Source organism: Grammomys surdaster, unplaced genomic scaffold, assembly GCF_004785775.1.
Source record: "Grammomys surdaster isolate TR1022 unplaced genomic scaffold, NIH_TR_1.0 243, whole genome shotgun sequence".
NCBI lineage: Eukaryota > Metazoa > Chordata > Mammalia > Rodentia > Muridae > Grammomys > Grammomys surdaster.
In genome coordinates, this window is record NW_021604688.1 from 6,341,331 (window position 1) to 6,368,513 (window position 27,183).

Sequence of the window (27,183 nt, forward strand, 5' to 3'; positions counted from 1 at the left end):
TAGATAGATAGATAGATAGATAGATAGATAGATAGATAGATAGATAGCAAGTGGGCAAAAGTGAGATAGAAAGAGCAAAAGAGATATTATAAACTGCAGTGTGCTGACTTTCTGGCAGGAGGCCCTATTCCCAAGGACCCTGGTGAGGCTTCATGGTTTAGTAACTCCACTCTACTGAAATCATGGCACATTCAAGAATAATAATTCATTTGTGACACTGGTCAAAGGGATGACTCCATCATCTCTCAAAGCAGTTTCAATTAGACTGATTTCCAGAGAAATTGGTCTCTGATTCAGAAGAACACTCAATGGGGACTTGTTCACTAAAATTCTAGTTATCCCAAGAGAAACTTTAGCTTCCCTGTTCTCCTGGATGAAGGTGAGTGAGGAGTGCCTCTGGTCCAGCTGCTGTTGCTGTGCTGATGTAGCGGTGTGTGTATTGTGCCCTTATGTGCCTTTGTGCACAACAATTGGTTATTTTTCTAGCTGGTGGGGGATGCTGGCTTTGTAACTTTCTGGGAAGCAGAACGTGTTGACTGCACCAGCTTTTCCTCCTATCTCTCCTCGGTAAGAAAGTAGAGGGTTGGTTTTAATGCATTGATTTTAATGGGTTTTGAAGTCTGGAAAAGTGCCTAAATTGCTGAGGCTACCAGTTCTCCAGGTTCTTTTTTCAATTTGATTCTCCTTAGTCAGATATGGAGGGTGCTCACTGGGGCAACTAACATGACCGCCCCAGACAAGAAGAGGTTTCTCCTGTGCCTCGACTCCAGCCACACAGGCAGCTGTAAGCACAGCCTCAACAGGCAGGAACACATATGATTTGGCTGAAGAACACTTTTCTTGGACCTTGCCCTGCATTTGCTGGTGGCATACTTCCTCTGATCTCCAAGGAGAAAACCAGCTCACAATAATAATAATGGCAGTTCTGCTTTTCCTGATCAAAATGACTCCACTTGAGAGCATAATTATACTTGGTTATTTTGTTTTCCATTTGTCTGCATTCGAGTTTGTGTGGGGACATTGTGTTCTCAGAACCTGTAGCTGCTACTCTATTTCTCGCCCGTGTGTCTCTCTGTGAGCTCCTCCCTCTTAGAGAACTGTATGACAAGGTTTGTGAGCTGGAGTTTTCTCAGGAATCTTTTAAAGAAAGGATAGTACAGGAAATCCTGGGCTGTGTCTGACCTCCACCACAGGCATCTACTTTCACCCCATCTCTGCCAACATATATTCATGGTTCGTTTTGCCTTTTTCTCCCAGATTTGCCCAACTTGTCTTTGTAATTTCAGAAAAATGCCACTGGATCTCCCAGTATGAAGGATTAGCGCAGATTATGGGGAATGGTGTTAATTATCGGTGGAAGGGGGGCTGGTGCCTCGCTCCAACGTGCTCCTGATTTCCCCTGGGCCTCTCTGCCTGGTAATAAGCCTTCTTTAATCTGGCAGGCCCCTTGGTGAAATCAGCACCACGGACAGTGATATTGATTGCTTCTGAGAAACCATCACAGCTGCTCAACCAAATTACCTTTGATATGTGACCTTTAATGTAATTACTGCAACATCAAAGTATTTCTATAAATTATTAAAGAACTAATACACTTCATCATTTAGCTATTCTATTATATGTAAAATAAACAACCGCGAGTTAAGGTTAGATCTGGAACAATCCACAGTCGGTTTTTCCTTTTTCAAAAATCCTAACCCTCCTCCCACCATCTCTCTTTCTGTTTCCCCATCTGATTCCGGCTTTTAGTCATTATGAAACTCCCCAGCAATCTCTCTCAAGCTGATGGAAGGTCTCCAATAACAATGTGGTATTTTCTATTCCATTTCGGTGGCTCTCAAATATCTATCACCCCACCCCCAAACTAAGTGCCATAAACACTTTATTAATCAGCACAAACCTTTATGAGAAACCTTTGACTATCTTACAATATGGCTTCATGCCTCACACATAAGGTGGAGCACATTTCTGCCATCCTACAGAGAACACCCAGAAAGTATTACTATAATATATGTGCATGTAGTCGCGCCACTAAAAAACCAACTGGGAACGGCCACCCTGCCAAAGCCCCGCTCCACACAAAATCTGCGGGCGCCTGCATTTCCATATATTTGCATCCGCGGCTATGTTATTAAGATGACTCAGCCCCGTGCTTTGCAATCACAAATACGAAAATACAATACAAAGGCTGTCATAATGGAAGGAAGGGTCTGTGTAATTCCCCATTCTCGACCCAAAGCCTTAACTAAAGACGTCTGAAGCAAGGGGGGATCGGGTAGATGTGGGTGCTGCTTCACCCTGGGGTGTACCATTTACTCTTGTCTACCTGGTTAACCTTTCCTGCTGTGGGGCAGAAATGGAAACCTATGTTTACATACGGTTTGCTTGGTAAGAATGTAAACACGCATGTCCTAAGCATAGGAGTGCACACATCGAGAGCACACGTGCTTCCCAGCAGCGCCCACTGTATACGCCTGCATATTTACAAATCCTCTAAGCTATGCCCACAAACACACATCTTTCCATTTATCTTTAGAAGCTCAGCAGCTGTATATTTTCTAACCCCTCCAACCCAATCTCTCTGAACCCACAGGAGAGACCGCGCAGACCCTTGACCCGAGGGACACTTCTTATTTTATGGTGATGAACTAGCCTCGATAATAGCCACGGCTGATATCACACCCAGTTAGGGGGGCCATAAATAATTCTCTTCTCCCCCGCGCAGAAGCTATAAACCAGGGCCAAGGCGCGATAGTTTATCAAAGACGAGGGCTGGCTCCTTAAATAAACCGCGGTGATCTCACTGGCGGCTGCGGGGAGGTGCCCCTCCTATCGCGGCCCAGGGCTTGGGAGCCACGGATGCAGGACCCCAGCGGGGCCCTGCTGGATGCTCTTGGGACCGAGGCGAGCATCTCGGAGGCATCGCCCGCCCGACAGTCCGTGGCTCCAGGCCCGGGACATGCAGCGCCCCGCCCCGGGCCGTGTGCGCTTTAGCCGCGCCTGGGCTCCCGGCCACGGCCAAGATCCTCCCCCGTCGGGTCTGGACAGTCAGGAGCCCTAGCGACGGGCGCGTCCGAGCTCAGTACCCACGGCCCCGGAACCCTCCCCTGGGCGCGAGCTGGGGGGCTCAGCGGGAGGCAGCCCGGGCCGTGGGGTCCCTGCTGTCCCCGCCCCGCGCGTCGCTGCCCGACCTCCCGAAGTCGCCCCCTGTCGGCGCGCGGCCGGCTGCGCTGTGGCCGGCGCCACTTACCCCGGGCAGGGTCTTCTGCTCGTGCAGCGCGCTCTGGGCCTTCAGCGCTGACTCACGCTCGCAGTAGGTGAGGAAAGCGCAGCCTGGGAAGGAAGCAAGCGGCGACAAGGGTCAGTGGGGGCGCCCCCAGCCAGGCCTGGCCCGCCGCCGCGCCCTGCCGCCCGCCCCACTCTCCCGCCCTCCTGTTCGTCACTACTCTCTCCCCACCTCGCTCTCTCCTGGGCTCTCTCCTCAGAGCTTCCCTGCCTCTCGGTCTCCCGTCTGTCTGCTTCTCCTTCCTCTGTGGCTTTTTCAATTTTGCTCCCTCCGCGGAGTCCTCCCCACTCCCCACGCCCCCCTTCTCTGCCGGTGGGTCTCTCCCTGTCCTTGCGCCCTAGTGCTTCGGGTGTCTCTGCCTCTCTGCCGTCTCCCCACTCCCTGTCAGTGTTGTTTTTAATCAGTTTCAACGCTAGCCCCTACACCTCTCAGAACCGGCAGTTTTGCCTTTTAGCTCCCCTGGCTGTTCTTGCCTGGGCTTCCTTCCTTGATCTGGTCCCCCACCCCCACCCCCCCCAGGAGTACAAGTGTCAGGGACCTTCCAGATAAAGGCCAGAGCAGGTCAGTTGTCTTAATCAAACGAATAGGGTTGTCATATGTCCTTGTGTTCTCTGCCCCAATTCCTGCTGTCAAAGCTGTGCTGAGGGTCTTCACATACCTCCTAGTTGGAAGGTTTCTTGGGCTAGCAAACCCACTGAGGCCTACCTGTGTTCAGCCTCTAACTCCTCGAGAATAGCTCTGCCTCACACCACCTCGCCTGCGTCTTCTTCAATGAAAAGAACTGAGCATGCTCTCCAAAGTCCTGTCCACTTCTCCCCCTGAGCCACTGTAACAACCCCACTCCAGTGCTTCGTGTCAGGAACTCTAGAGTGTTCCGTGTGGTGCAACCTGCCTACTGGAGGGCTCAGTGCCCCTCTGTAGGCACCACGACACAGGAACAGAATGTTTGTTGACTAGCTACAGGGGCCTCTTCCTCGGTCGTGGATCTGAATGTAGCTTGGCTGATCTGCAAAACTAGTTGGAAGCCGCAGTAAAACTGTGAAGGCCGTCTTTGGCTAAAACAGGCTTGTCTGCAAAACCATCCAAGACCCTACCCTAGAAAAAGGACCCCAGGGTAGACCCCCACTTGCCTCTCTTGCTCCTTCTATTTCCATTCCATTTTTTTGTGATCAGTCTACTGTTGCCACGGTTACTAACCCCAAGCCAGTCCTCGAAGCCGTTTTTGACCATTCCACTCCCTGCCTGGGAACATCCTTTCCTGACTGACTGTTTACCACGTGCCTTCTGGTTCTTCCAAGGCCATTTACTCCATGAATCCCTACTCTGTGCTAGACTCAGGCTCTTTTCTCCGGAGGCTCTCCAGCTGGCAGTGGCTGTCTGGTACACATGACAGTTCTAGTCATTAGGCTTGTTTGTGGCCACTTGATGCACAGAGTCCCCACAATGTCCTCTCCTGTGCCTTACTATCAAGCTTGTAGCCACTAACCTCTGTTCCTCCCCTTCTGATGTAGAAATGGATCCTGCTCCCTTGTCTTTGCTGGCTGGCAGAGATGTCAGGAAGGGAACGTGTGTGAAGAGGAAACAGAGATTAAAAAAAAAAAAAAAGGAAATAGATCTTGGGAGACAGAAGCTCCCGTTCCAGGGCTGGCTCTACCTCCTGCCAAGGAGTCTCCATGCCATTCTCCCTCCCCTGGACCAGGCCCACACTGCCCCTCCTCCCTCCTCTCCCTCCTCTTCCCTCCTGGTCACTGGCAGACGGTTATTGATGGAGACACAGGCGACTGAAATGAATAGCGGTCAGAGGCCCTGTGACGTCGGCCCTCGTGCTGCTGCCTGCCTCTCCCAGGGGCGTCTTTCCTCCTGTTTCCTTGTCCCCTTGCTGGCCTTGTCTTCTGCCTGCTACAGAGAGGCAGCCAGTGCCTCAGCTGCATGCAGGCAAGCCAGCTAGGGACAAGGTCAGGGGTAGGTTCGGAGAGAAAGAGGAAGTGAGAGAAGGAGAAGAAGGAAGTGACCATATTGTTTTCACAGCCCAGAATAATAAAGTAAGGATTGCGAAGGGGAAATCTGTTGCTTTTGTCCAGCTTCCAGGATTTTCTTCCATTGTCTTTGAGAGACCCCAGAGCTCTGCCATGTACACAGGTCTTTCAGGAATCCCCTCTCAGGACCCAGTGACCTTCCCCTGCTGTTTCCACTGCCTGCCCATAGTTCTTCCCTTGCTCACTCCCTGGCTCCTTTACCCTTTCTTATCTTCATGAGACATGTTCTGTCTTAGATCCTCTTTCTACGACTACTTCCTCACCGCATCCCTTCTACCCACCTGCTCCCTCCTTCACTTCCTCCAGGCACCTATCAGATGTGATCTCCTCCATCACTTCTCTCAGCCCATCTACTCACCACCATCCCAACCTCCGACACACATCTCCCCTGACCTTTTGCCCTATTTCCTTTCCTATTTGTCACCCACGACTCCCTGACACTAATATCTATTTCCTCATTGATTGGCAATCTCCTAATGCTCAGATGAGGGCAGGAACTCCATCTGGTTCTGTGTCTGCTTGCTTCTCTTTGCACAGTACAGAGCAGAGGTGCCTTACTTATTGAGAGCACTGAATGCCCAAACACCTTGGCTAACTTGGTAGGAGGGCCATAGGTGCTGGTGATGGAGGGGTTGCAGAGATTGTGTTCAGAAGCTGTCAAGAGCTACCTTAGACTCCAATGGATCATATTACATGTTGGACTTCCTTTGTAGTGGCAGAATATGAGATCACTTGTGAGGGGCAGTGGGTGGGGTCACTGCAAGTTCCCCTTTTCCCTCCTGTAGGCTCCCAGATCAGGCCTGACAGCACAGTCATATTTTTCTTCTGGAATTCCTTGAAAAAGCTAATACACAGATTGCTCAGAAGAGCCCTGTACCAGCCATAGGTCACTCAGGGCTTCTTTTTTCTGAATCACAAGTTCCTTATCTATCTTATATCTAACCTGGGGACAGTAATCCCTCTTGGAAGCTTGTAAGGAGATATGTTAACCACTGGTTGTTAACCAAAGCTGAATCCAGGCCTTGTGGAACCTGCTGTGAATACTTGTTCCCTCTTGTTGTGTAAGAAATGGGGAAGGGCAGAGCATGTTCCTCCATCCCCCATTGCTCTACCTCTTTGTGAGGAAGGTCCAGCTTTACACAGAAGCCTCTGGTCCCTCTCTAGCCTTCTCCTAGCAGTTGGATTCGGACTTCACATTACAGCAGGAGAGATTAGTCTTCTTACTCAAGACTTTTTGAGGAAGGCAGATACGGATAAGCTGCTCCTAATGCCAAATCCAGATTGCAAGGAAGGACTAGCTTGTGCCCTGGCTGAGATGAGAGCAGAGCCCTAGGGGATGGCAGCTTTGGTAGAGAAGAAGCTACAGGAGAAGAGCTTGCCCTCACAGGATGCTCTACATAACCATGGGCTTGGGGTTGAGGCCAAGGTGGGATCCTAGGAGCCTTATCAGACACTGGCACAGCTCACCTACTTAGAAACAGAACACAGGTACTCACATATCCCCCCAGAACAGTTAGCTGTTAAAGCCCATTGTTCATGGCCCTGGGTTCTGAGCTGTGAGGCTGGCAGCTTGAAAGATGGTACTTTACAGCCTCAGCCTGGCAGCTACTAAGCCAGCCAAACTCACTGTCTTAGGCTACATAGTGAATCCTTCAGAACTCTCCCTGCAGAGGCCGTATGTGAATTCACAGTGTGGGTGGCAAGCAGATCCTGTTGTGGAGTAGCTATAACTGCACACGATGTGTGGGTCTAGTCACAGGGCTTCCTTTGGGGGCCTGAAAGGTCCTGAGAAGGCTGTGTCCTTCCTGTGATGGGACCAGCGACATAAAGGTTTCTCCTGGCTTTCAGGCCCAGTCATCCTCTCCAAGGTCCCATCCTACAAGTGTATGGTCTGATACTTGTACTTTGAGAGGAGAGAACAAGAGTTCATTGTGGCTGTTAGGAATAGGGGAAAACAAAACAAAACCTGAAAACCTAAAAAACATCTCCAAGGCAAGAGTATTTCTATTTTAAAACTGAATACTCTACAGTAGTTAAAAAGGTAAAATGATCTTTCATGTACCAACACAGAAAGCAGCGTCGTCAGAGAGGAGAAACAAATTGATAATTGATGCCATGGATACACAGCTGAGGGAGGCACATGTCACTCCTCCCGTATGTACTCTTGTCTGTATTTACAGGCAAAGTTACCAGGAGCTGAACGCAGCAGCATGAGGTGCTGGTGGGGGATGTATCCCTGTGGTGATTCTACACTTTTTATTTGGTTTGACACATTTAGACTCAGACTGTATTCACAGATCACTTGTATAATTAACTTTCAAGAAAAAAAACCAATCTGTGTGAAAAGAGAATAGAATGACAATGGGGTAGACGAGAGTAGGTAACACAGAAAGCAGGACCCATAGCCGGTGTTGAGGAGAGAGACAGATCGCCAGGCATTAGCTGTATTGTAAATCCAGCCTGAGGACAATCTTCTGGTGATGGGGCAGATATCCTGATGCCTCAACGTCTCCTCTGTGCTGGAACTGGACAGTGCAGGTCTGAGCTTTGAAGCAGGTTCTCTGCCTGGCAAGCCATATGTGTAAGTAAGTTTGGTTCACAGACCTGAGTGAGAGGGATTGGCGTTTGGGGAATGGAATCCAGGATGGGGAGGGAGCCAGTTGGTCTGAGAGCATTACCAGTCTCTCTGGTCTCCTGAGATCTTCCCAGGTGTGTGGCCTGAGACAGGAAACCACTCAAGTGCTCAGGGAATCTCTGGGTGATCCATGACATAGCCCTGAGCTCCCATCTTTCTATTCCCTTCCACCAGCTCATTGGTGACCTTCTGTCCCTCATGGGTCCCCACAGTCTCTCTTTTCTCCTTAAAGCATTGGACTGAGCAGAATAGAGCCTCAGTCTATCAGAGAGAAAAGGAAATTCGGAAACCATCTGGCTGGGAGTGGGGACAGAGAAATAACATAATTGGAGAGAAATTGAATACAGTACCCTGTCAGCAACTGATGACCTAGGCTCCTCCCCTTCCTCACAGCTGGAGGTGGCTCCCCTCTGCTGGCACACTGGGGACATGCCTTTTCCCTGGCATTCATCACTCTGCTGTGTGCTGAATGCACTAGCCCGGGCTCGCTTGTTTTTATATAGCCACCTAACCTTTTCTGGCTGTCCATTTGTATTTACTCACCCCTTCTATTTGCCAATTTCATGTCTTGTGTCTTTGAACAGACTGCCATCCTGTGAGGGTGGAAACAACATCTTTATATCTCTCGGATTAGGAGGAAGGCTAAGAGACCAAAAGTATACAAAAAAGAGGAGCAAGAGATCTATGACTGAGGCTGGAAGAGAGATTGGGAACCTTGGGACATAAACACAGGAAGGTCGGGAGGAAGGATTGGAGGAATTAAACAACATGGCCCAGGTACAAGAATCCAGCTGGGAAGAAACAGGCAGAATGTTGGTGTAGAGGCATGGACAGGAGAAGTTGTGGTAAGGGTGTCTACCTTTCCCTACCAGAGCAGCCTACTACCCACCATGGGGTAAGGGGCATTGGTGGTGCCTAGAAAAGTGGGTGGAGCCCTCTCCCACGTTGGGGGAAAAACACAGTGCAGCAGAATTAATTGTACCGAGATGATGGCAGTAATTTACAAAGCCCCCGTGAGCCTGGATAAAAGGCCCTTGTCATTGTGAAGTGAAGGAAGAACAATTTCCTGCCCAACTCGAACAGGGCTGAAGCCTGGGGTGTAATCATCAAGGAAGGAAAGGCTCCCGATGTGATGGGCTCCCCTTCCTCCCCCCGCAAGCAGGCCTCGGCTTCCTACTAATTGAATTACAGAATTAGTCAGAGGAAGGTGGCCTTAGAATAGGAAGATCTAGACTTTAATAAAACATCAGGTCTTTCAGGCCCTAGAATCAGCTGATTTGGAGGAAGTAGGAAAGAGAGCTGGGAGGTGAAGAGATGAGAAGAACACAGGGTGGGTCTCAGGGGAGTGACCAGTCAGAAACAAGGGATAAAGTGAAAAGGGAAAGGAGGGACAGAGGAAACAGGAAGAGGATTTGGGGCTGCATACCCATCACCTGGTTTTGCAAGTACATTAACAAAAGGTCTTTTTATGCAAAGCAGGGCATGTTGAAGCCCTGGACTGGCAGCTGTTAGAGGATCTACTGGGCCTGCTGTGGGGCCTGAAACTCCATCCTTGATGCATCTCTCCTCAGGCCACCATCAACCAGGCCCCAGAGTGCTCCTGAATTTCCCTTGTGGGATTTAACAGAGATTTAGTTGTGTGCTGCGAAGTGACACCTTCTATCCATGTCCATATCATAGGTGGACAAAGGGAAGAAGAAGAAGTCAGTAAGTTTCCCCAGAGAGGTTGCTAGTCTTCTGGGGCCCCATTTTTCTATTCTCTCCTCATGTTCTGGGTCTTACATGCTCTCCCTACTTGTAGGTCTATACTAAACCTGTACCTCCTTCAATAGGCATCTCTTGGGTTTTAGTCCAAGCCACCTGCCTATCACATGCTGGAGACTTCTACGTGGCCTTACCCTTGAACACTGTTCAAGGGTTCATGCTCTGCACTAAGAATGGGCCCAGAAATCTAGGGAAAAATCTAGTGAGCAGGAAAAACTAAATACCAAGTCCTGCTCCATACACCCACCGTGCCATCTTCTCAGGACCCCTTCTGGTAGCTCCTGTGACATGGCCCTTTCCAGTAGGACCATGTGACCCACTTCTTTTCTGTTTCCATGTTTCATCCCAATAGTCCCCATAATTCTTCCTTCTCCAAGTTAAAAAAAAAAAAGACATTCTCTGGCCACAGATAGCATCCGACTTCCTCTGGCTTCTCCACTGCCTCAGTTGAGTTGGAACCTCAATCTTCCCTCTGCTCCCTGCCTCATGACTCCCTCCTCCAGAGCCTCATGTCTTTCCACAGGTGAACCGGCATCTTTCCTCTAAAATCCTTTTCCAGACTCCGCCAGCCTCACATCTATTGGAGTCCCTGGGTATTACCCATCTCATTTGTCAGACTGTGAATCTTTGTATACCTCATATTTATGTGTCTGTCTACAATGGAGATAGTCTATTATAGAAGCTGCTTACAGGGGGAGGGGGTTTCTCTATCCAGGGCCAGAGAGCTTACAATGCAGAAGACCTCTTAAACTCCAGCCTTTTTGGGAGTTGGCCAGAGAGCAATAAGGTAGGACAATGACTGGCTGAAGGCGAGAAGGGATGAGATGGGATAGGACACGACATATGAGAGAGTAAGCTACTGGGGGAGCCATCCATTTTCCTCTGATGAGGCAGCCTTGGAGTGAGGACCAGCTAATAAACTGCTGCTTCAGCCAGGCTCAGCCCTGCCCTCCTGGAGTCTCTTTTCTAAATCAGAAGTTCCAGAGAGTAAGGTCTCTGCAAGATCATGTAAGATAATGGTTGAGTTTCTGTAAAATTAAACTCTACTGCACAGTGTAAGAGGAAAATGGGCTTCCCTGAAACTCTAAGTTTAATCCCTCCTTTGCTTAGTCCTTCCTACCATGATTGTCTTCAAGACAGAGATAGCCCAGTGCTTGGGTAGCCCAGATTCCCTGACCTAAGCTGAGACACTCAGGGAAACAGGACCCATCTCCCCCTTCTCTTCTTACTGAGACAGTGACTCTGGGTGAGGAGCTACAGACCTCAGAGGGTTAAAGGATCAACCTGTAGGTTCTTTGCCAAGTGACTGTCACTGCCAGTTGCTCTTGTTTACACCCCAAACACCAGAGAATTTCAAGTCTTGTGTTCCACAGCACTTGGAAAAGGAACAAAAAGTGGACATGACATATTGACAGCCTCACCTCCTCAGTTCTTGGCCAGGGTTGATGACCCAGGAGACAAAGGGAGTAGGGGGTAGTAGCCTAGCCTTTCTTGCTGAAGCCTATGGAAATACTTGTCTGCTCATCTGACCATACCATAGCCTTTGTTTCCACAACCTCAGGCTGTTTCTGTGTCCTTGCTCTAGTCTGAAGCTCCTTGGAGTCCTCAGGAAAGCACAAGGGTCTCCCCACTCATGAACTGGCTATTATATGCCAAATGCTGTCACATCCTATATCTGATCATTCATGTGCCATTGAGAAGATGTGGGGTGCCATCAGCCTCTCACAGCTCAGATGTAGTCTGGGAGAGGCACCAGACATGGCTGGTAGAATAGAAGACATCCAACATCTATCATAGCTAATTTGGGGCTCAGTTTCTACCATCCACCCCAGGGGTCTTGGAGATGTTTAAGGAACAATATGAATGTGGTAGATACTCAGATAGACACTTGGGTTCCTGTATAAAAATATTCTCCCTTTTCACCTTCCACCCATATCCTTTACTTGAGAGAAGGGGCTCAGGGATGACCTTGTCCTTTCCTACAGGGACACAGGTAGTCAGTGAAGGTGGTACCCGATTTCACTCACCCCTGGGTCCTCTTAAGTACCAGTGGCTAGCATGCAGTGTTCTTTCACAGAGGACATCAATTAATTGGACTCTAAATGCCTTCAGAACATCTGCTCACATCAGAACCAGAAGAAGTTCTCTGTTAGATTCTAGACACCAAACATGCTCCCTTCTAATTGGTGTGGAGAGCAGTTTAGATACTCTAATTTGAGAGCCAGTGAGCCTTCTATCAATCACCAGGCTTTAGGAGATGTGCAGCAGGTAGATCTCTAACCAAATTAAGGTCATCTTGACTGGCACAGGGGAAGAAACCACCTCTGTCTCTCCACCCACCTTGAGTATCTACCTTTTCTTCTGTCTGTTCAGAACTTGATAGCTTCACACATAGCCTAGCTCCTGTCTGACATACTGAACTCAGTGAATGGGAAAGATGAGGTGCCTCATCTAACCTTCCAGTGGCCCCCAGGGCCATTTTGGGTGACAATCTTAAGTTCAAAGGGGCAGCTCAGTACATACTCTATTTTGCATAGAGCTCTTCTTGGAGGAGCTTTATATGGTGGTTACTAGAAGTAGAGGGGAGGGCCATCTCCCTAAGAGAATGCTACACTGAGGAAGCTGGAGGGAGGAGGGAGATTTGTACTTTAGCTCTGCCTGACACTGATACCACAGTAGCACGTTTGAAACTCTCTGAATCCACTGCGAAGACTGATCTTGGCCCCTGAGGTGCTTCGTGTGTTAAGGAGAAGATGGACAAGCTTATCTGACTCTTTTCTACCACTAAAGGAGAACAGGTCACAACAGCAAGGCAGTGGATTTATGAGTCCCTCGAGGGACAGAGACTTCCTCAGGAACACTGCTAAGGCCATCTTTTCAACAACATGGTCTGTGTCACTCTCAGGACTTGGCTTTTACACCCCTGCTCCAGGATGACGTCCTTGTTCCTGAATCTTATAAAAATAACCTGCATATATGCCCAGTACCTGTGGAGGTCAGAAAAGGACACGGGATTCCCTGGGACTAGAGTTACCAACGGTTGTGAATTGCCTCGTAGATAGATTCTCTGGCAGTTGAACCTAGGTTCTCTTGAAGGACAGGCAGTATAGGTAATCACTGAGCTATCTCCCCAGTTCTCATTCCTGGGTTCTTAACCAGATCTTCCCAATCCAAAGAGTTCCCCCAAACTCACAGCCTCTCCATGCAACCCTCCTCAAATTCCTAGCTCCTGTTGCTTTGCCATTGAACAAGTCCTTCCTTCCAGGTTCAAATACTCAAAACCATGTGTGGTTGAATGGCTTTTTGCTGCTGTAGTCTGTGGAAATCACATCCCTCCAGTAAGATCACAGCTGATGGGCTGGCCTTTAAGTGGATTGATCTGATCAGCACTGGGAAAGGAGGTTGCAGTAGAGCTGAGCCTGAAGGGCTTTGGAACTGCCCAGTGAGGGGAGCTAATCTCAACTCTCTTCTTTGGCTTCCTGTTAACAGGGTGTAAGCCACTGAAAGGAAAGAGCAGAATAAGGGGTGTGTGTGTGTGTGTGTGTGTGTCTGTGTCTGTGTAGCTAATACATGTATGTCTGTGTGCCTCTTTCTCTCTATGTGTCCTTGTGTGTAAGTCTGTACCTCTTGTCCCTCTCCCCACCCCCCTGTGTGCATGTGTGTGTGTGTGTGTGTGCATGCTCGTGCATGTGCGTGCATGTATGATGCATCTGCACAGCACCAAAAACCACAACCTCAGCATCTAAGACAGGCTATTTTAAAAAGACCAATAGCCAAGAGTCCCCTATTACAGGATCAATGTTTGGTAAATGCAACTTTTTTTTTTAAGAAGAAAAACAATTTCCCTCAGTCCCGGCAGGCCACAGTTCAACTCTCTGCCAAGGGCAGCTTTCTCTCTTACTCTCAGTTATTTAAGCCACTCTTTTGACTTGATTTTCACCCAGTGTCAGTTAGATGAGCTCAACCACAGGCATTTAGTGATGCTTAACCCAAGGGCTGCAACAGGGAGGGGATCTGAAGAGGTGACTGGGATAGAGTCACTCCTTCCAGCCTCAGAGCCTTAGAGGGACCAGTCACATTTCAGAGAGGTGTGAGCTCTGGGCTCATGCTAGAGCTTCTCTGCTTCATCCACACATTGCTGACCACAGGGTGCATTGAGCATGCTAGCAAATGGGGAGGATAAACAGAGTCCAGTACTCAGCTCTGTTTCCTCTCTTCACCCAGGGCTCACAAAGCTAAGAGAAGGAAAAAGAAAACTGAACTGACAAATCAGTTGACTGTATGAAAGACCCAATAAGCCATCTGACTAGGAGGAGGGCTGACATTTTTGGATGGATGACACAATGCTCCATTCATCTCCCAACCATTTATTGGTCACCCACGACTTTTCAGATGATGGGAAACGTACTCACTGTTTTATAGGAGTCCCTAGGTAACATGAGCAAGTCAGCTGATGAGTGTATGACAAATACACCTTATGAGTCAAGGCTTGTATAGGGCCTTTAGGCAGCAAGGACATCAGTGAGCACTCCCTGTTATTTGATTATGTGTTAGCTTTTGTACTAAGTGCTTTATATGCACAGACAAATCCATCCAACTTTATAAAGTAACAGGGTTCTCATCCTGTATACAGGGCAGGAAACTGAGGCAGCAAGCGACTAAAGGTCTTGTGGCTGCCCATGGCAGCATCCTGAATGCAACCTGAACCCTGCAACCTTGCTGAAGTAGTTGCTTAAATCTTCCTAGGCCAGAACTCATTCCCAGCTAGAGCTGCCATGAGGGAAGCTTGTGTTAGGGAAAAGGCAGTGTGGGTTCAAAGGCAGAACAGGTAAGTTGAGTTTGGATCCCCTGGAGTAATTTAGAAGGGCTGAAGTCTGAAAGAGAATTAGTCCTGAGAAACTTCCTGCAGAAACCTTTGGCTTTCTTCATTTGTGTTAGCCATCTTTTCTCTTCTCTTTCTTCTCTCCTTCCCTTCCTCATCTCCTCTTTCATTTTCTCTGTTCCTCCTTCTTATTTCCTTTCCATTCTTCTCCCTTGTTGTCTTCCTTTTTTTCTCACACCTTGAATCCCATATTGTCTCTTGTACACTGCTCATTGCTCTCCTGACTACTTCAGGAGTTTCTTCCTATCTTCAGACTTAGAATAGACCTTGTGGTTCCTATGAACAGACAGCTGAGGACTCTGGAAAACTACCCAATCCCCACTGCCTAACTGTTTCTATCCTTAGGACATCTGGAATCATGGAAAGGGTGTCAAGCTTTGCATAATAGGTCAGGTTTTGACAGTCACTTCTGTCTTCTTTTAGGAGCTGATGAGTAGTTTATGTAATCTGTGCATGAACAGGCAATAATGATGGTTACCTGCTGGGGTCTTAGGTGAGCAGAGTCCCTAGGATCCATTGTATTGGGGAGGATATTGATATTGCTGTTATTGTCAGCAGTGATGGCTGTGGTATGATGCTTGACATTCCCCGTGGTGTGAAAAATGACTTTAGCCTTTACACTGTCTGCTACTGTCTGTTTCTCTTCATTGGACCTGCACATGTCACTTGTGTGTGCACCTATGCTCATCTATGCTCCCCAGAGCAGGGGCTCCGCCTGCCTTTCTGCACAGCCAGCTTACGGTACAGCTCAGAGTGATCTTGGTTTGCATTGGGAATCTCAGATGCAAGTTTGTTTTGTTTACCTCATGCATCTAATATGCTAATGACAGGAGGCTGTAATGAGCTGGCAGAGACCAGGGTGACAAAGAGCTAGTGCTTCATGCTTCCCCACGGAGGGACTGTGATGTCAATTGTGTCTTTTGTGAGAGGGATTTTTAAGACCTGGGATGGTGGGCTGGGAGGGAAGGAGAGAGCAAAGTGGGAGTGCTTCAGATATGTTTTAAGGAGTTGGATCGCCAACTCCAGAGTGGTACAGGGTCCTGGCAACCTTGGTAAAGGATGCCTGGGCAGGTCCAGGGGGTGGCTATGGGACAGCGAGAGGAACAGATGCCAACTGAAAAGGAATCTGGTGAAGTCTGGGCACTACATCCACATACTTGTTGAGTTCTCAAGAGGCCTCTGCGAGCTGCATGACTGGGGAAACAGCTCCATGTGCCATGGACACTTAAGCACTGTGCCTCTGCTGTACGGCAGAAACGTAGGGTGAAGAGTGAAAAATGGTTTACAAGAGATGAGGCCCCAAGCAAGTGCCTGATGGATGAATCATAGCCCTCAATGAGTCAAAGAATCTTTATGGACCTTAGTTTCCTTTTCTGTGAAATGAGTTTGATTAAATTGCTGCTCAGGAGTTCATGTCTTTAAAGCCAATGAATGAGTGAGTGGGGATGAGGAAGGAAACGAAAGTATGCACTTCTCTTTTAGAGATGAGGGAAAGGACATGTGTGCAGGTCAAGGTTCAGCAACCACTCAACACAATGAGATAACTACAGATCAGATCTACTGATGTCCTTGGAGATGAGTGGAGAGTACCAAGAAGCTGGACCCTGAGCAGGAGGAGCAAATTCACCGAAGCAGCATGCGAGGTCTCCAACTGTGTAGGCAGAAGACTGTGTGTGCACCAACAGATGGGGGAATAGCTTCATGGCTTGCCACCAGGTGGAAGGCAACAGGGGAATAAAAGCATGTGTGGACATATGGCTGCATCCATGCAGGCCTGCTGCTCTTTCTGGGTAGAGAGTGGGCAGTGGCTGGAGTGACAGGTCTGAGATGCTCATGTGTTCATAGAAGTGTGTAGGGTTCTGTTATAGAGATGATTGGAAGGGTGGGAAGGATTGCAACTGGGAAGAGGTTTTGTTGTACCCTGAATCAGAGAGTTGTGCCAGTCAAAAACACCCCACATGTCTTACGTTTTTGCCATTCAAAGAGTCTGACTCTCTTAGCTGTCCTGCCTTTTTCTCTTTGGATTTATCTTTTCTCTTGGCTCTCTAACACACTTTACTTTCTCTTGGCTGAATGATCATACGTCCCGGCCAGGAAAGCCAACTGGAAGTCTCAGGACAGCAAGGCAGGGAAGGGTAGAGGAGAGTCAGGTCTTCTTGCCTTTTCTCCTTGGACCTTCTGCTAATGGGAAGCTGTGTGCCATAGCCAAAGCTGACCATATGGAGTCCATTTCTAGTTTCTCACACCCTTGAGGTATTGGACTGACTTCAGTGATGTCTGACTGATAGGTGAAGCCAGTGGAGAGCAGAGGGTTCAGGGTTGCAGTACACAAAGGTTGGGGTTGGTGGTAAAGATGGCCCTTGTAGTACCTAGTTGTGAACATACTCAAGGCTGAAGGTAGAAACTTGGGTAAAAGGTCAGGATGAGGTCCTCTATCAAGGCCCTCATATCTTGGACCCTGGCCTGTTATGTAAGGAGAAGGTTGTTTTGTGGACTCTCCAGCAACTGAAGATAAGGAGAAAGAATCAATGCCAAGAATTTTAGTTCTACTTTTTCTGGTTACTACATGGGACCAGATAGAGCATCTAACCTCTGAGACTTGCTATTCTTTTTTTTTTTTTTTTTTTTTTTTTTTTTTTTTTTTTTTTTTTTTTTTGAGACAGGGTTTCTCTGTGTAGCCCTGGCTGTCCTGGAACTCACTCTGTAGACCAGGCTGGCCTCGAACTCAGAAATCCGCCTGTCTCTGCCTCCCGAGTGCTGGGATTAAAGGCCTGTGCCACCACTGCCCGGTGAGACTTGCTATTCTTAATTCCTTCTATAAGGACTTTTGTTTTAATTCTTTCCATAAGCTATTGTTTGTTCCACTCTGGTCTGTAGATGGGAAGAGGGGGAGAAGTTTGGAGACATGAAGCTCAGGGTGTGGCTGGGAAGAGAAGCAACACTGAAGGAGGCCATGGCACACACACAACTCTTGGTGAGTGATCATGCCTCAGCTACAGGTGTCCAGGGGAAGAAAGGGCAGAGGAGGGTGTTAGGGGAGTTTTTCTGGAGGTAGAAGTGCTACCTGAACCCTTAATAGAGAAAGGAAGGAGGAGTGGCTGGGCACACAGGAAGGCAAGGTTAGCAGGAAGTATAGGGCATGACTTTAGGAATTCAATCCTCTGCTGACCAGCTTGGGGCCAGCCTACCCTTCCTTTCTCCCAATCTCTCTTCTTGTCCTTTCCTTTCTTACTAAGGTTCCATTCTGGGGCAAAGAGCAAGGTGTAGAAAGGGGGAAAAAAGCACCAGGGGCTAAGCAAGAAGCTGAAGAGGAACTGTAGAGACCGTGTTTTGTGCAGTGGTCTCTGCAGCTCAGGCTTCCTCTGCCTCCATGGCCAGTCCCCCAACAAACCTTCAGCCACCAAACTGCCCTTTTTTTTTTTTTTTTGTCTGCAGGTCTATATATAGATGGAGAGGCACACTCTGGAACTGCATTTGATGTAGCCCTCTGGACTCCAGCTAACTTTTGGGGAGTAGTTTTCTTGGGAGCCTGCCAGTCCAATTCCTCCCTCGTGAACACTAATTACCGCACAGACCTTCTCCATGAAATCGGTGCTGAAGCCATTTCCATCCAGGCGGCTCTCCAAGACGAAATTTTTCTACTGGGAACCGACAGCCGCAAATAAACCTACCATCTACTTAGCAACGGAGAGCAAGAGCTGGCGGGAGGTGGGGAGGGAGGAGGTGCTGGGAGAGTGGGAGGGAAGGGGAAGGGAGGGAGAGAAGGGAGGGCTCGCCTTCTCCCTCCTGTTCTTTATTTTTCAGAAAGGATGCAATCATCTCTTCCCAGGAAAGTGGTACAGAGTACATTATAAGACAGTGTGTGGCTCAGGATGGGGGTTCAGTGACCTACAAGGCCATTTCCTGTTCCTAGTTGCTTGATCTTGGCCAGAACTCTTCTTGTTTTTGCTGGAAAACTGAGGCAGTTCCTTGTTCAGTCTGAGCGTTCTTCTTTCTACTACCTAGCCTTTGTCATAGGCTTGTGAGTCTAGTCCATCCCTTGCTTCCTCTGTCTAAGCAAAGTATGGTCTCCATCTCTATGTCTGGACAGGTCACTCACTTATCAGCCACCTATGCTGGGCAGCAGTCCCTGAAATATCCATTCTGACTGTAGGGAGATGGATTGTACACCTAACCATGGAGATGGCTCTGCCATCTTTGCTTTCAAATGCCTTATGCATCAGCTATCCCAAGAAGGGAGAGCTAGAAGGAGGAGCTTCAAATTGTCAGGTGAAGTTGGTATGTCACCACACACTTATGAATAGCTACCCTCTCTCCTGATTTGTAGAGGATGAGCCTGAGGGTCACAGAGGTTACAAGGAATGTTCCTGACAACTTGTAAGTAGGAGACAGCAGGGCTGGACTTTGAATGCATGTCCAAAGCTCAGTAGTTGCTAGGTGGGTGTGGGCCAGTCCTTTTTTTTTTTTTTTTTTTTTTTTTTTGCCTGCCACCATCTGCCTCAAAGTTCAGCCCAGGGCTCTGCTTTCAACCCTTTCAATCCAAGAGTACTTACAGCTAAAGAAGAGTGAGAGGTTTCATTTCCTCAGAAGACTTAGGATAGTTGCCATGAGCTCTTATGACCACTGGCCATTTGCCACATTTTGGCTCACCGGCCAACAAACCCAAGTGGCTTTGGAGACTATGTTGGATCGTGACCATAGTAATAGCCGCATCTAGTCAGCAGAGAGCTTCTACCTTCCTAGGCAGAGACCCTTCAACCACATGCACAGCTATATATTCAAGGATCCCACATGAGAGTCCTAGCTCACCTATTCCCTTTCCCAGAATCCTTGTTGTCTGTAGTGGACACTCCACACACTGTAGCAATCTACTGCCACCATCTTTGCTGCTGAGGCTTGTTGAATGCTTTTCTTTCTCTGGCTCTCAGTTTCCACAGCCATTGAATGAGCAGAGTACTTCCTGTCTTTCTTTACCTTGATTGTGTGTGTAGTTGAGTAGGTAGTAGGAAGGACTGCAATTCCCTCTCCCTTGTTGAGTGGCTTCCTGCAAGTCCCCATTCATATGAACACAAACTCTCCTCATGTAGGGTGAATGAGTTAGGGCTTGAACTTAGCTTTCCTCTCTAGCAAGAAACAGGCTGAGAAACATCCAAGAGGGCCAGCATAAAGACCTTCAGAGAATCCTTCCTGGGACATGGGGAAGCCTGGAGTCTTGGGTAGAATTTTCTCTTAGAACAAGCATGGTTATCAATGCTGAATTATATGTTCAGGAACAGGGTCCACTCCTCCTCTAGGCACCTGTACCTTTTCAGGCAAGGTGGGGAGCGCAGCCAGATTAGCTTACTTAGGTAGCCCTTCCGTGGAGCTATTTTGGGCATTGGTTAAGAATGAGCACACAATGCTTGGCTCTGTCCACTTTGAACTGCTGATCAAGGCCACACTCACTGTGGTTTGAGCCTGAGAGCACTTTCCTTTTTGGATGCTGAAGGAAGGCTGGGAATGTATACAGATACTGGTCAGCACCCACCTTGGATATATGCTAGAACAGAGTTGGCTTTCTGTGGCATGTGTAGCCCTAGTCACTACCACATGCTGAAACACTTGTCTTGTGCCAGGGACATGGCTAAGCAATATGTCCAACTTTCTTATTTAACCCAGAGGTCCTGTCCCCACTCTGAATATCTTTGGTAATCATATATGGAGGTAGGATATAGGGTGCTGCCTGGGTAGAGTCATGGACACCTGCTGGCATCTACAGTTAGTTCCCTGCATCTGGGTGAAGTGCCCAGCTTCACTTCACTCAGGACCTCAGGACGGGACTCTTTGGAGGCTAGGAGATGTGGCACCAAGAGGTCAGCTCTCATTGAATGAAGTCCCTATATAGCTATCACCAGATCCATCACTAGCTTTGATGGTTGATTTTCATTGTTCACTTAGCTTGATTTAGAATCACTTAGGAAACACACCTCTGGGTGAGTTTCTGGAGCTTTAACTAAGGAGGGAAGTAGGTACTACTAACCCATCTATTGGGGCCCTGGGCTGCATGAAAATGGGAAAATAAGAAATCAGTTGTGCATTAGTACTCAATCCTCTGCTTCCTGATTGCGGATGCAATGTAGACCAGCTGCCTTACTGTCCTGCCACCTCAGCTTGGGCTGATGCATTGTCATCCTCATGATGGGCCATACCCTCAAATAACGGGAAACCCTTACTTCCTTGCCAGGCAACTTGTCACAAAGCAGTGAAATGAACTAATATACTAACTTAAGTCTGAATGGCTCACTTGGCTGAGTTCGATAGGCCTAGAGACTTAGCCCAACCTGAGGTACCTGGAAGCTGTCTGAGCTCCACAAACACTTCCTTAAGTAGCTCTTACAGTGTCCGATTTTACCACTTTACTTCAAAGGATTATAGTAGCCACAGGAGCTTCCTAGAGAAGAGCCTGGCAGTAGGTGCATCTAGACTAGAGCTCCTATAGAGAGGGATCTTGAGGGCCACGACCTCAGAGGGATGACTGTAGGGACTAACTTTTCTCTGCCTCAGGTAAGAGTCCTTCTCCTTGGGGGCATCTTTCTTAAGGAATATCGGTGCTCTCCTGGCTAGCAGGAGGCAGTACCATGAGATAAGTGGGAATTTAGCATCAGACAGACCTGGCTTCCATTCTGAGCTGTTTTAATTCCTGGGTATGTGTTATCAGGAAAGTCCTTTAACTTCTCTCTGAGCCCTGCTTTCCAAATTGAACAAAGATATTTGTGGTATTTATTGTCACAGGTCTATTGTGATGCATATGGAGCTCCCAATACAATGACAAGGCATGAATGTATCCCTTTTGCTGTGCCATGGAGCAAAGACATCCCTGGATTGCACCCCTCCCCAACTCAAAGAGCTGTAACAAGAGAAGTATTATCTGAGGAACAGGAGATCCGTTACTTTCTCCCATGGGTAGATCCCCTTCAGGAGTAGTAGATCAGTGATCAGGCATATCTACACGGAACCTCAGGTCACATTTGCTTCTCACCCTCCCTCTCCACCCCAGTGACCACACTCCTGTTCTTGGGTGTTATCTGATTCTTTTTTCATGCAGGCAGCAGAACAGAGAAACAAATCAAAGTTGCCTTCACGTCTTGAAGGCTGTGATGCTCCCTCAGAGTGATCCCTTGCTTCCTATTACCCACCCCAATAACTCTTGTATATGGAGTGTGAAATAATTAACAGTGGCAAAAATAATTCAGGAAACAAGAAGAAACTAATTGTGTAGGCTTGTTTTGGGAGAACACAGCTGAACAAAAAATATCTCACTGTGTGCTAAGAGGTAGACAGGCTTCCAGGGTCCCTGCAGGCCAAGGCCAGTGATGGGGTTGCTGGCTACAAGGTTCTCTAGGACATTTTCTCCACCTCTCCTAACAAAGGGTGTTTATGTTACATACAGGACAGATGCCCCTCATGTGCATTGAGGTAACATCCTCAAACACATTTGGCATTCTACACCCCACATTGTGCTATCCAGAAAGGCAGATAGAGAGGAAAGTCTGGTCACCCAGAGGAGACTTGTGTGGTCTTCTGGGAACGGCTTCATCTCTGAACTTGAGCTGGAGGCAGCTGGCAGGCCTCCCACCCTCACAGGGCTGGAAGGTTCCTCTTCCCTTTCTTGCTTGCCTGGCTTCATCACTCAGACTGCCAGCCCCAACAGACGCCCACTGAGCACCAGTCCTGTGGCTTGGGTACCATCAAACCGTGCTGTGGTACTTCCTGGGAAACAGGGAGTCATCCTCAGACTCACACACTTTATGGATCATTCTAACTTTGAGAAGTTTGCTTCGTCCTTCTACACTTTCTACTTCCTGGTCTCCCTCTCATCCCATACCGCATTTGCTCTTCTCCTTCCAGCCAGGGAGAAGGTGCAGAGACCCCTGTTTCCAGTGTGGAGGCAATGAGGCTCAAAATAGAAGATGAACAGCTAAGCAAGGGGTGTGGTCACTAGGAAGGTGGCTCAGGGCTGACTCCATAGCTCCTGTTCCTTCTTGCTTTCCTTACCCTGCTGTACAACAGCTCTGACCTCTTCAGGCATCCAGTGTTGATCCTGGTAACCATCATGATCCATTCCTCCCTGACTGAGATCCAGACTCTCAAATGAATGGGCACCAGGCATGGGATAGTGAGGAGATCTTGCCTGCCTTGGCCACATTCTGTTCCCTCCCTTTGTGTATGGGACATTTGTGTTTGTACAACTGGTTGACCAGATTGGTTTTGTGGGGAACAAAAATCTGTCTGTTATTTACTTAGTTGTCTATTAACAATTAGTCTGTTGGATTCAAGCATTTCAGTACCAGGCCATCACTCTGTAACTGTTCCTAAGGCCAAGTCCTGAACTGTCAGATCCTTGTTTTTAACCCTTCTGTAACTTTCCATTTTTTCTAAAATCAGCATACATGTCTCAGGTTGGCCTCTCATGTGACACGGATCTCCAGCGTCTCCTATACTCACATCTCACTGTTAAGGGATTGCTATCAATCTTGTCCCTTTGGGCACAAGACAACTATTCTAGAGCCTATCTGAGGTCAGACCTGATGATCTACACCCCATTCTTGGCTGTTTGTATTGGGAATCAACGTTGCTTAGCTTGTTCTTGGCATGCTGTGGCTACACATAGGGTTTCGGGCACTTGGAGCTGTCCACACATACCCAGCCTGTAGTGTGCAGACACCCTGAAGGAAAGGTGGTCACAGATCAGAAACCTGGAAGCTTTATACCCCTCCTACTCATTCTTTGTCACAGCTGTCTCCAAAGTGGGTTCCTCTGCTCCTTTTTGTCCATGTCCCTCCCCCTATTCTTATTTGGCACTCACCTTCACCCTCACAGCCTGTCATTCCTACAGCTCTGTGGCCCTGTCTCCTCTTTCCAGCTTTTGCAGGTGGACCATCCTTCATTTCCTGATCTGACTAGAGTCTTCTGCTGTGATTCTGAGACAGAGTAACCAGGTGAGGTTGGATCTGGGGGTGTATGAAGGCCAGCCTCAGACAGGGAATGTCAGGAGAGCAAGAGAAGATTCCGGCTGACAAACACCAGGGGGAGGAAGAGTTATATCTGTGCTAGCAGTCTGGAGACAGCAACTTGGGTGAGCAGGGCAGGGGCAGGTGGGATGGGGGAACAGGGCCTAGAGTGAGAGGGCGACTCCCTGGAGATCGGCTCCTATGGGCCATTTGCTGTGCTAATTGCCTGACAGCATTCCAGGGCAGGTGTCCAGGTCCGTCACACACTCGGCAGCTGAGGTCCTCTGTGGAGCAGGGATGGGGCAAGATGCTTGGGAGATGAGTGTGGCGCACACTCCTACCTCCTGTTGGGCTGATGGATGGCTCCAGGTAGGCACAGATAGTGCTCGTCTGTTCTGCTGGCTGACAAATGCCACAGGTGCAGCTACAGGGGACAGAGCCAGCTGCTCCGATCACATCTTTGTATATGCAACTCAAGGTCGTACTGTGAGTTCCAGCTGTCTAGGAGATGAAGGATTGAGAGCCCCTTTGCTGCCCAGTTGGTGTCCTTAACCAACCACCTCCCCCTGGCTGGGAGGCAGGATGGAAGCAAGGCAGGGTCCTAGTCCTCTGAGCTAAGTCCTTTTAAATGCATATGCCAACAACACAGAGACTTAGATCTGTGCTAGGGGAAAAATATCCCATCTCTGCTGGCTGCAGCTTGCCTGTCCTGAGGTCCCTCCCTCTGGGCAGCTCATTTCTCTGCTTCTTGGGACTGATGTTTATACTGTTCTGGCTCTGTTGTGTCTTTCTGACTGGAAGTCTCATCGGGATTGCCCTAGCAGGACACTAGCCTCCCTCCCACAGCTGGGTGGAGGCATCAAAATCGATTTCTGTTTGCCTTTCCCTAATTCATTTATGCCAAAATTAATTTAATGAAAGAACGTTCCCAGTTTTATATCCCACCTCCTCCAATTAAGATTTGATTAGCACCTGCAGCCACTCGTCTAGCGTAAATCTAGAAGATACCACTTTTACACGGATGAAATGAGTATTTATAGTATTGAGAGTTTTGAATTCTGCAAAAAGGACCATGAAGTGGGGACTTCTAGATAGTGGGTGTCCTGACCATGTGGAAAAAGCATGTGTGTTGGAGGAAAAAAATCCAGGAATGACTTCTGAGTTTTTGACATCAGACTGCTGGTTGACTCAAAATAAATTCTATATGCATCTAAGACTCCTAGGCTTTGAGTGAGTGCGCCTGACACACAGAAGTCAGGAAGTGTGGAGTTATACCCTGAGTCAAGTTGGAAACTTTGAGACAAAAATGTTAGCCTAGTAACTTACAAACAATAAAAAGATATCTACTGAACTGTGAAGCAACTCCACTCTAGGTATGTCCTGAAGAACTGAAGGTATGTTTCTAGATAAATATTTGCATACGAATATTCATGGAAATGCTATTAACAGTGACCCTCAAATGGAAACATAGATTTTCCTCAGTTGATGAGTGGATAAACAAGATGTGGTACCCTTATAATGGAATACTACCTACAAACAGAGAGATGATAATTCTAGTGTATGTTATAACAGAGATGAACACAGATACATTATGTTCAAAAAGAAGTTAGTCACAAAAGTTCTCATAGTGTGTGAACCCACCTGTATAAAACAACAAGAATAGGTAGTTCCATAGAGACAAAAAGGGACCTAGTGGTTGCTAGGGTCTGGGAGGGGGTTGAACCGTTGTGTGGTTAATTCCTCTGAATTGGAACATGGCCCTTTGAAGGCAGTACCTATAAGAAAGCTAAGGAGACTCACAAGACCAGGAAGCTCAGAAAGTTGCAAGACTCATGAAGCCAGTGATGAGATTATGTGAACACTGACCACATTGTCAGGGAGAAGAGAGTTCCCAGCGGAGCTGCCTTCAAGCTGTACAGGGGCTCCAGGATGTGGGATTCATGAGTTGTCACCTATGGTGGTGTTGGCATTTTTGGTGATGCAGCTGCTTTTGAGCCACCCATGTTCATGTAGGTAACCTCAGTAAACTCCCTGGCTCACTAACCTGGGACTTGGGTGGAATTTTTTCTTTGATCTGTCATTAGTCATTGCCTTAATCAGGGCGAATAAGCATTTGATCACGTCTTCTTAGGAAAAGCCATGCAAAGGGAGCAGCTGTTTGATGGAGTATGGGAAAGGTCTAGAAGCTGAAGAAGGTAATGGTTGCCCAACACAGACAGCACTGCACATCACTGTACTGCATACTTCAAAATGTTTTAAAAGGGAAAGAAAGGAAAGCAGTGGGAGAAAGGAATGATTAAAAGAAGCATCATTTTCCATTCCTCATGTGACCTGGAATATTCCAGTTTCATTCTCTAGTGTATGCCAGATATGTCCTCTGCTCACCCTGAAACACACAATGTGGGGCCTGCTGACTGCTGTAGGGAGTCTACCTTCTTCCTGAGAGACTGGCTTGGATCCACTGTCCTGAAAGGGCTCCTTGTACCTGAATGCCTTAGCTCTGAGCTCATTAGTTCCTCCAGAATTCCTAGGTGACTCCAGAAGGCCCTCCATGACTATAGGTATCGCTTTTGTAAGGACAGCATTGTACGACACATCATGCCAGCTTAAGCCTCCCTGGTTCCTCCAGAACCTCCTCGAGCCCCCTCATAAACTGGGTTCTGATAGCCAGCTTCAGCTTTCAGAATGAGGCTGGACTTGCTGTTGGTCCTGATAAGCCTTTCTGTGTGGTCTGAGGAATGCACATTACATTGCCTAAGTTCTTTCACTTCGTCTAGCACATCAGTGTCTCCTCCCTGGTTCTGCCTCATCTACCTTCTCCTCCTCTGGGCATTTCTACTTGGCCACCCATACACTGCCCTCTTCAGTATTTGGCAAAGAAGTTCAGGAATGCATGTCAGTAGGGAGAGTGGGCCTGGGAATTGGACAAGGTGGCCTGCAGGAGATGATTTGTGGGACTTGGCCAATCTCAGCTTTTTGGTTCCTTCCAGCTCTCTTGGAGAAACTGGCAGAGACTCTGAGTCTTTGCCCAAGGAACCACTTAATCTCTCATCACCCTATTCCTGGTCACTACCCTTCCAATTTGAAGGTACCACTGGCTTCTCTGTAAGCATGTGTTAAATGAGCAAATAACAAGGAAATGAAAGGGGGAGATGGCCTCTGGTGGAACAGTTCATCAGCCTCTTCTTTCTCCAAGAACCCTATGTGTCTAGTAAACAGGTGGTTTGTCACTCACACATCCCTGTTCCAGCAGATGAGCATTAGTGGCCCTTAAGCAGGCCTATTACTGGTGTGGGTCCCCAATGTGTATTGTTCAGGACAGTGTGTGAGCTGTTCATCATTGGTCACAAGAGTGTCTTGTGGTGAGTTCTGGGTCTCCTTACCTCAGTGTGCCAGCCATTATCAATCTTAAAAGTTGCTATGTGCTACATGCTCTGCTTTCCAGACTGGGCTCAGGAAAAGAGTCTTTGACTGTGTGTCTTCTCCCCATGGCCCTTCTCTAAGCTCAACTGTTTTTTGTCTAGCATACTCATGTGACATACTCTTCTTCCTGCTACTGGCCACACAGGTATAAACTCCCCATAGGGTAC

The 27,183-nt window shown here is 48.1% G+C and overlaps 1 protein-coding gene across 19 annotated transcripts in view; it reads right to left on the reverse strand.

The window, feature by feature from the left end:
- Celf4 (CUGBP Elav-like family member 4) overlaps positions 1-27,183 on the reverse strand; it is a 281,718-nt gene that overhangs the window by 199,230 nt on the left and 55,305 nt on the right. For all 19 annotated transcript variants that reach the window (XM_028774871.1, XM_028774869.1, XM_028774856.1 and 16 more), the window contains exon 2: positions 3,251-3,333. In XM_028774871.1, coding sequence (XP_028630704.1) covers positions 3,251-3,333 — 83 coding nt within the window. The remainder of the gene's footprint in view (positions 1-3,250; positions 3,334-27,183) is intronic.